The 10,000-nt window shown below is 38.5% G+C and overlaps 2 protein-coding genes across 2 annotated transcripts in view; both read right to left on the bottom strand.

Annotated features, from left to right (window-relative positions):
* LOC140947029 (uncharacterized) overlaps positions 1–10,000 on the bottom strand; it is a 148,898-nt gene that overhangs the window by 55,056 nt on the left and 83,842 nt on the right. The gene's annotated exons all lie outside the window — the stretch shown is intronic.
* The window catches only part of LOC140947020 (uncharacterized), an 18,276-nt gene continuing 17,662 nt past the window's right edge, over positions 9,387–10,000 (bottom strand). Inside the window, exon 17 of the mRNA XM_073396102.1 lies at positions 9,387–9,832. Within this exon, the coding sequence (XP_073252203.1) occupies positions 9,471–9,832 (362 nt within the window). The 3' untranslated portion in view covers positions 9,387–9,470. The remainder of the gene's footprint in view (positions 9,833–10,000) is intronic.

Genomic DNA, 10,000 nt, shown 5'->3' with positions numbered 1-10,000 from the left:
CAGTTCTTTAAAAGGTTAGCCGGTTTGTTCTTTTTTGGTAAGAGAGTAGTTAGACCTCTTCTTTGAGAAATTGATAAACAACGTTTTTCATATGCACCATTAAGTGCGTTAAGTAAGTAGCCTTCAATGTCTTCCCAAAAAACCTCGGCTGGAAGGCCATCAGTCCCAGGAGTTTTGTCCGATGCCATAGTTTTTAGACTATTTAGGCATTCCTCTTTTGTTAAGGGCCCTTCGCATTCTTCCTGTGCGTGTTGGTCGAGTTTTACAGTAGATTCTTCGGAGAAGAAAAAAGCGTCATGAGCAGAGATATCAGGCACGCGTGATGCATATAAGTTTTGATAGAAGGATTTTGCTTCTGTTAAGATTTCCTTATCTGTTTTGATGACACTACTATTCTCAAGCTGAAGTTGCCTTATAGTTTTGGTATTAAAATGCCTTTTTTCCAAGTTTAAGAAGTATTTCGTGTTTTTTTTTCCTTCGTTATGCCAGCGGGCTTTGGATCTTATCATGGCTCCTCGAGTTTGACGCTGGACAACGTTTTCTAACTGTAATTTTTTAACTTCTAATTCATTATATATAGTGGTCTTGTTGGTTTCAGATAAGTCATTTTCTTCCAGTTTCCTCTGGAGGGACGTTATGACAGACTCCAGGTTTGTTTCTGTTAACTTCATTTTGCCTCTCTTATGTTTTGCGTATTGTATTGACTTTGAACGAATTTGCATCTTCATTGTATCCCAGAGGAGCACGGCATCAACCTCAGTGTTATTTTGGTATTCATTTGCAACTTCAGTGATTGTTGTTTTTATCAAATTAATATATTCACTGTCTGATAGAAAAGACGTATTTAACTTCCAGAAGCCCGGGCCCCTGGGATTGGTATTGTTTGCAAGATGGAGCGTTATCAAAGAATGGTCTGTTTTGTACCCTGGTAAAATATCAGCTTTTGTAATTGCCGAACTTAGACTATTACTCGTCAAGAAAAAGTCTAAGTGACAATGAATTTCGGGCTTGCTTCTTCTCCAAGTGAATCTTCTGATATCCGGATTGGAGGCCCGCCAAATGTCGATAAGGTCTAGCGAATTTATTATGTTCTGAACTTCCTTCAAAGAATTTTTGTGAGTGGTCAGTCTTCCTCACTTCTTATCATTTTGGACGTCCAATACTAGATTAAAATCGCCACCTAGGATAATGTCCTCGCACTCGAAAGAGAGGAGGTGGCTGAGAACGTTTTTAAAAAAATTCGGATTGTCATCGTTTGGCGCATAAATGTTTCCCAAGGTTATAGTCTTATTTTCAAGTTTCAAATCTACTAAAATAAATCTTCCATCTGGATCAGAAAATTGTTTCTTGATTTCGAATTGAAAATTGTTGTTAAACAGGATGCATACCCCTGCACTTGAGCAAGAAACACTACTAAAAATAGCTGAGAAGCCCCATTCTGATGACCACTGTCGTTCTTTTTCTTTGGTGCAGTGGACTTCTTGAAGAAAGAATATTCCAAATTTTTTCATTCTAAGCCAACGAAAGGTTTCTCGCCTCTTAAGGGTTGTTGGATAAGCCCCTCACATTAAGAGAACAGATTATCAATTCGTCAATTAGGAACTTGTTGATGATTAAAAGTAGTGAACTGGAATGCAGAAACAAAATGCAAATTACGATAGTTAATACTTCGTAAGACTGAAAAATATTTTCTACTGACCGAAAAACCAAAACAAAGGCTACACTGGAAACATAAAACTATAAACAAAAACAAAAAAAAGGTAAAATTTAAGCGGCTTAGGGAGAACATACCTTGAAACAGAAAGATCGACTAATCCGGAAAGGACAGAACGCCAAAAAGTTTAACTTTAGAACAATATACAAAAAGGAAAGAATCCGTTGTGTGCAAACGGCGAAGCAAACGTGGAGTACTAGTCTCAGTCTTAAAGGTTGCAATAGCAATTAATGAAAAGGCAACTGAGAAAAATCGAATTACACTGACCTGAGTAAAGAAAACTTCTACGAGCGTGTAGATTCAGCTGCAGGTTTAAGTTCGTCGGGTATATTACCAACATGATAAACGTTATCATTTATTACTAGATTTCTGTCCACTACTTTCGCGTTCATGCCTTTCTTCCGCGCTATGAACATCGCTTTAATTAGTTCCTTTCTTTCAAGCTGTATCGCCTTTGCATAGTCTTTAGTTATATACGCGTTTGGATAATCCGTCGAGTGTCTCAATCTTCCTTTCGCTTTAAGAACACGGTCCCTATCTTCCCGGCAGAGAAAACGCGCAATGATGGGTCGGGGATGGTGATGGGAGTCCTCAGGCGAACATGGCTTACCGACTCTGTGGACAGCATGAAAGTATATATTCTGTGTGTTTATGTTCAACCCGTTCTCGACGATATCATAAACGGTGTCAGTGCAGTTCTCGTGTTCTTGCTCCGGTATATTCATAAATCGGAGATTCTCTCGGCGAGAGTAGTTTTCCAGTGAGATGATTTTTTCCTGTTCCTCGGATAGCTTCGTATTTAAAAGGTTGATTTGACTCTCCTGCAGAGCAATTTTTGCTTTAGCGCTTTGTGAAACACCATTGTCCTCGAGGTGTTTTTCCAAACTTTCTTTATGTTTCTTTCGGAATTCTGCGTGTATTTTAAGTTCATCTTGGAGATCTTTGATTGTGTCCCACGCCGCGTTCAATGATGTTTCCATATCGTTTACTGTCGATTTTACTTTCTCAATTTCTTCGTTGAGTTCATGTCTAAGACATGATAACTCGCATTTTAGACTGCCGAAGAGGTCTTCCATTCGAGATTCCAAATGACACAACTTATCCATAATGTTGCCGAGTGAGACGTGATGGTCGTCCTTACCTGGCGTCCCATCGCGGAGCAAGCGTTTCGGCGATGGTTAATATTGTGAAGAAGATGAGCTCGAAGAACGTGTTTCACGTTGATTCCGTTTAGACATTGTTTTAAAGATGATTATATGATCAGAGGATGTTTATATAGCGGCGTCTGTCCCTTTCCGAATGAAGAAATCAGAGAGAGATTTTTTTGCGACTGTCGGCCATCATGCTCTTCCCAGTCCCCCCTATTTAAGATTAAAGTTAGGTAATTCCAAATTCAAGCCCTCGCCTCTTAGCCTATACGATGTATGCCTGTATTTAAAAAGGCTTCCAATATAAGTAGGTCCCGTACCATTTAAGCATTTAAAAAGAAGTATTAACGCCTGGCTAAGCCCCCACAATATAAGGATTTCATGCTGGCCGTAGTGAGCAGCTCGTCGTATGACATTGACTTGTTGTGCCCGATTAATGTTCTCAAAATATAGCAGTTGCCATCTTCGAGACGGTTGCGTTGACCCGTACCTATGCCTACAAACAAAGGACTGCAGTATTCGAGATGAGGTAATATAAATGCTTTATAAAGTTTTATCATTACATCATGGCGAAGAAAACGCCTCATTCTTCTCAGTGCAGAGGCCTTCGTGTAGGCTTTCTTTAGTTGATCTGATATGTGTTCTTTATAGGATAGGTCCTTGTCTAGAGTAACTCCGAGAATCTTAATAGATCGGGGAAATTCAATTCTAGCATTATTAAGAAATAGAGAATAAAGATAGTCACAGGGTCCGACAGGTGATGCTTGAGTCTTAGTAAATGTTAAATGGTTAGACTCAAACCACGACGAAAGAGTCTGAAGACCTTTGTTGAAGGAAAATTCTAGAATGGTGGGAGATACATCAGACAGGTAGGCAGTCGTGTCATTAGCGTACAGCCGCAATGAGACATTAGGAACACAGAAATTCAAGTCATTAATGAATATGTTGAACAGCAACGGCCCCATTTGTGAACCTTGAGGAACGCCAGATTCAACTGTTTTGAAGTTAGAGCATACGCCTTCTAATCTGACACATTGTTGAAGACCTAGCAGGTAGGTGGACATCAGTTGCAAGGCATGTGGAGAAAAGCCATAGGCCTTCAACTTCGCGAGCAGAAGGCGGTGGTTTATGGCGTCAAACGCTTTGCTCAAGTCCACAGCGACCGATGCTACAGCTTCCTTGTTATCAATACTGTTCCTCCAATCTTCCGTCATTTTTAGCAATGCAGTGCAGCAAGAGTGAGTTTTCATAAATCCAGATAAGTTTGAGGACAAAACGCTTTGAAATGCATTCCAAGTTTGGTCGTAAATAACTTTCTCAAACACCTTCGATAGCGAAGTTAATATTGAGACAGGGCGGTAGTTTGCTTTGTCTGTGTCAATCCCCCGTTTAAAGACAGGAGTAAGGCGCGCTTGCTTCCATTCAGACGGCAATGAGCGATTCAGAATACAGACTGAAGTTGATCAACTTAGTCACCTCTTCGACAAGAATTGGGGATCCCAAACGCAACATTCGTGGCGAGATGCCGTCTACCCCAACTGCCTTTCTCGGATTAAGGTGGTCTAAGATTTACGGATATATGAAGTAATGACTGGGGAGTAATTAAACTCACTTGAGAAACGTAGATTGCTTATTGCCTTGACACTAGGATGGTCAGTGTAGTCAGTATCAGATCTATGCTCTAACTGAATAATATTGGCAAAGTAACCACCAAAGACTTCGGCTACACACACACCCAGGGTCGGAAACAACACTACTGCCCTCAACGAGGATGACGCCTTGTATGTTTTTACCAAAACTAGTTGGCAAAAGGGGCTAAATCTATATATTGCTGATACACACTAAGTGATCTTCAGTTGGTGATTTTACGCAATCTGATTGGCTCGCTATCTCGGACTATTCAACAATATTAATTCACCTCCTAGCGAGTGGATAATGTGTGAGGTCGCTTTTTTTTTTTCCATTTCTTAAGAGAACGACCTTTTAAAAGTCGACAAAATCCTAGGGTTGACTTTTTTTTAGGCAAGAAAAGACCTCGAAGGATTCAAAACGGCGTATTTCCATTTACTGTAACTGAGTTTTGTGGTCGATGGATTGTTTACAACTCCCGTTTATTCGCGTAGAAGACAGGGTTCTAATGGGGGTACCCAATTCTCAGTTAACTACAATTTTTTTCGGCCAAATATCAGTTAACTACTATTTTTTTTGGCCAATTCTCAGTTAACTACTAATTTTGGTTTAGCTATCAACTTTCACTTTCCCAAAGCGAATATTATTCCCTCATAACCCGAATTTTCGTTCTTTCAGCAAGTCTATCACTTTTGGGGGTAGGCCCTGATAAAATCAAGGTTTTACGTGAACTCTAGCCCCTGCCACTAGTACAATTTATTAATAACTGAAAGTAAAAGTCGTATAACCATCAATATGACACCAGCCTCATAGATCCAGAAGCACCAGTCATGATCTCGTACTGTTCTTCCCGACATGGTCATGCATGTCCTGCTATTCAACTACTTCAAAATCACCTTCCTCGGCTCTTTCACTATCTGATCGGAATCAGTCTTGTATTTATCTGGTTGCTGTATGTCCTGTATCTTGTTGTTGGCGTAAGTTTCAATCCATTTTTAATCCTTGCAATCCATTGCAACAGACGACGAGAAACATTATCAATGCCAAAATATAGTCTTAAATAACAAAACTGAACCATTATTTTTGGATTCAATTGGTGAATTCAATCACTGTTTGCACCAATGGCAGAGACATAGTTGAGAGTGCTGACAAAGGCATGAAAGAATTTGACACGGGGAAATTCGACTTTTATTTCTTGAGTGTAGCCCTCTTCGAACTCGTAGTTCTTTTAAGCGATTCCTTTACTGTGGTTCCAAAGTCTTGGGCGTAGTTCAAAGCACTAAATGTGTTGTGTTGAAGTGAGAAACCGCATGTAGGTTTTCCACCTGCGTTGCCAGTAGTTTTTTACCTCCATTTAGATTTTGTCGACATCCTCTTCCGCGTCCCGCAATGTTACCTTTTTCGCAGACGTACCTTATTCGCATGTTTTAAAAGCCTCATAAAGATATGCAAGGGTTTTAAGAAATGAAACTGCCGCAACTGTTTCAGTAAGACCTGTTTAAACACGAGCTTTTCTTTCTATTAAAATAAGTCTCAATAGTTAGAACCTCCAACATCAGTCACAAAAATGATTTCTCGTAAGTACAAATTCCATGTATTTGAAAGAAAGCCGACTGCTGATTTCTTTGAACCCTCAGAAATTCTTTTTAGCCTGAACCAATGCTAAGAGTAACAGCTTTTTTATTTGGGTAATGTTTAACTTGACGATCTTTTGGGTCCGTGAAAACAGTATTTTCCTTTTCCGAACTCAGAAATCTTGCTAATACCAGAAGACGAATAATTCGTTGAGTCGGTCTACAACCAGCTCTTCGACTTACGGTTTCTGTTTGTTAGGTACTGCCCTGGTGTGCCTTTTGCACATATTAATATACGTTAATGTGCCACCTGGTCATCAGCGGGACAGAAAAATGTCAGAAAACACCATTTCTGCTTGCAAAACTTTGTTGCTTTTATTAACATTAATATAATATCACTTAACTGTTAAGGTTTCATTTATTAGTTAACCACTAATTTTTTGGCCAATTATCAACTACAACTTCAAACTACAACTACAAATATCAGTTAACCGTTATGACCCCATTCCCACCTTCAGAAGAGGCTGTTTCATGAACTCAGCGTTTCCTAACAAGAAAAATTTGGCCTAAAAATCGAAGTTTATTTATGACAAACAAATTTAAAAGCAAATGCTTGCAGATATTCTACGTTTTAAGTAAACAGAAAAAAGAATGCTACACTAAGACGACGTAGAGGAACCGAGCCGCCATTTTTGTCACCAGTTCATGCGAAAAACGACACAACAAAACTTTTCGGCTATAAACTGGGCGAGTTAACAGAAAACAACAAAGTTCTTCTTTTCTTCTCAGGTGAGGAAACAATTCAAACTTTTAACGGTTCCATTAAAGCCATTACGCTGTTGTTTGCAAAGTGATAAGCTTGTGAATTGCCATGTTTGAAAATTCTACAAAGATCTATTTTTAAATTTTCGCGTGATTTGATCTGTCAATCAAATCGTACTTTTTAATGGTTTCCTCTCTGACTTTGTTGAGTTCACTTCGTGTGTATATACTAAAATTATTATTCTTTTCAATCTCGGTGAATAGTAGCTTCAGGCGATATTCAGCTGCTATTCACTTCGATTTCAAAGAATCGTGAATAATGGTAAATAGTCCGAGATAACGAACCGATCAGATTGCTTGAATCACCAAGGTCTGCACTGAGTGCGTATATACTAATGGCTCATATACCATGATGGCTAAGCTAATCAAAACGCTAAAATTACATTATCCATTGATTCAGTTTTTAATAAATATAATTATTATTCATTCAAAATATTTCCCCAATTCTGGTTGGCTACAAGCACACGCATAATTCACCATAACCACTTACTGATGACCAAATGTGGAAAAATTTTGTGTTTAACGAGGAAATGACGTCAAAAATGCAGCCTTCTACAGGTTAATGCACCGATAACCGTGAAGACCTAGGGACGAGGTTGAGTTGTTTTCGTTGGAAAACTAAAATGGGGGACACTTCACTCGTTTCAAGAATAAGAACTACGGCTGGAACTAGGCGAAATAATGGCTAAAAACATAGTAAAAACAGCAAGAGGACAACTCGGAGGGCGACATCTGCTATTTGGAGACTATTTGCGGAGCTGGACATACCTAAACGTACACTATCGAAGATAAACTTAACATCGATGCAGGTAAGCATGTTTTAGCTATGTTTTTAACCTAGGAATTTTTTTTTGAATGAATAATAAAGCAATTAATAAATTCGGCTTTCGTAGGATATGAAGAATTAAGCAGATCTCGGACCTCAGCCTTCGGCCTCTGTGGATAACACCGTTCTCGATCTGCTCAATTCTTGATATCCTACTCAGCCTCATTCATTAACTACTAAATAATTAATGAATTAACAGCGACTCTCGCTCAATTGATAACAACTTAATTGCGGTTAAAACATATTATTAGTCATTCAAAATATTTCCCCGATTCTGATTGGCTAAAAGCACACGTTTAATTCACCATAACCAGTTACTGATGACCAAATTTGGAAGAATTTTGTGTTTAACGAGGAAATGACGTTAAGCAACCGTTAACCGAGAAGACCTGGGGACGAGGTTGAGTTGTTTTGGTTGTGAAAACAAAAAATGGCTGACATTTCACTGGTTTCAAGAGTAAGAACTAGGCGAAATTATAGCTAAAAACATGGAAAGAACAGGAAGAACACAACTCGAAGGGCGACATCTGCTATTTCGAGAACATTTGCGGAGCTGAAAAACCCTAAACGTGCACTATCGAAGGTGAACTTAACATCGATGGAGGTAAGCATGTTTTAGCTTTGTTTTTAAACTAAGAATTATTTAGAATTAATAATAAAACAATCATTGAATTTGGCTTTCGTATCATATGAAGAATTATGGAGATCTCGGAGGGTGTTACCCGTCGAGGACGTACACCCTCCTCGATCTCTATAATTCTTCATAAGACTGACTCAGCCTCATTCATTAATTGTTAACTTATAATTATGGCATCTCAGTAGTTTACCTTGTGGCCCTTTAAGTAACTTACTCAATGAAAGTAAATGAGCTAAAAAATGTCTTCACAACAATAAAAAAGAATTATTGGCCTCTTGGTGTATTAATTTTTCATGCTAAAAGTTCTTGCAATCAGAAAATGTCAAACAAAATGTGAAAAGTACTTAGCCTGTCGATATACCTTCACTACCACAGCTGTTTTTCCACAGCTCAACGGCTTAAAGAGTGCTTTCGCACTGTTCAGGTCGTAAAACTACTCGTAAAATTATTGGTAAACCACACGAAAAATTTTAGAGATAATTCTTTTTAAAGCACCTGGGGAAATCTCTCACAGGATCGAAAGTTATAAATATATCATTTCAGATTTTTGGCATCGCCTCTGATAGCAAAAGATTTAAGATTGTAATAATCTTAAATTTTTCTTTAATAATCTAAATGTTCTTTCTCATGTTTTTTTTCTGTCACACTGGAAATTCCTGAGGCGTAACGTTATGATTCAAAGAGAGCGCATAGTAATACTGTATAAAAGAACTTACATATAATAAGAGGTTAAGAAGCAGCCTTAACCGTTTTGTGCGAGGCCGGGGTTATGACTTTAAATTTTCAAAATTTAAATTTTTATGTTTTATTACCAAGTTTTTTATATGTATATCTTTATTGAGTTGTTTTTAAAATTGAATAATATTATATAGCTGTAATTATTATAGATTTTATTTATACAGGTTCGTATTTTGAACGAGTTTTTTAGCTCTTTGACGTAACGTGTTAAAATAAATGATTGATGATGATGATGATGATAACCCCGGCACAAACTGTAAGCGGAATTAGCCATGCATCATTTACAATCGCTCGACACTACGGAACATGATCCTAATGCAGTCTTATTCCTATCTTTATCTAGACTGTTCCGTGTCAATAAGATATTTCACTGTAGTTTTGTTTAGTCAGTGCCACAGTACCGGTAAGAACAACTACCCGTAGGGGTAAGTTCGTATACATAGTAATTCCCACAGTTCCTCACGTTGATGTTTCTAGTCAAAGCGTAACAGCAGCTTCCGGAGTAACTGAAACATACTCGCTTACTCACTCGTCCATCAGCCACACTAGGATGTCCATTTGTCAACCAGCTGGTTGCGTGAGTACCACACCTGTTACCAGGCGTACATGAAGTAGGCAGTCTGGATCCTGCTGCTCCTTCAAAACGATACCATCTTTTGGTGAGGCTCCGGTCACAATACCCGTGATAGGTTGTGTAGGTTATCTTCCTATCTGCGGCACTAAAGCTTCGGTAGTTTTGACATTCTGAGAAAAAAATTATCAACGAGTAAAAGAAATTGAGGGATTTCAAGGTGAACATGAGTAAATGTGTGGCTTGTTCTACATATATTAGGCCACGAAAAATATAACCTGCAATCAAGGGAGCTTTACGGCTTATGTTGTCCAGCGTAATGGTGTTGACTGTCTTCATAA

This window comes from Porites lutea, chromosome 8 (assembly GCF_958299795.1).
Source record: "Porites lutea chromosome 8, jaPorLute2.1, whole genome shotgun sequence".
Classification (NCBI taxonomy): domain Eukaryota; kingdom Metazoa; phylum Cnidaria; class Anthozoa; order Scleractinia; family Poritidae; genus Porites; species Porites lutea.
This window is presented reverse-complemented; position numbering and strand designations above follow the sequence as displayed.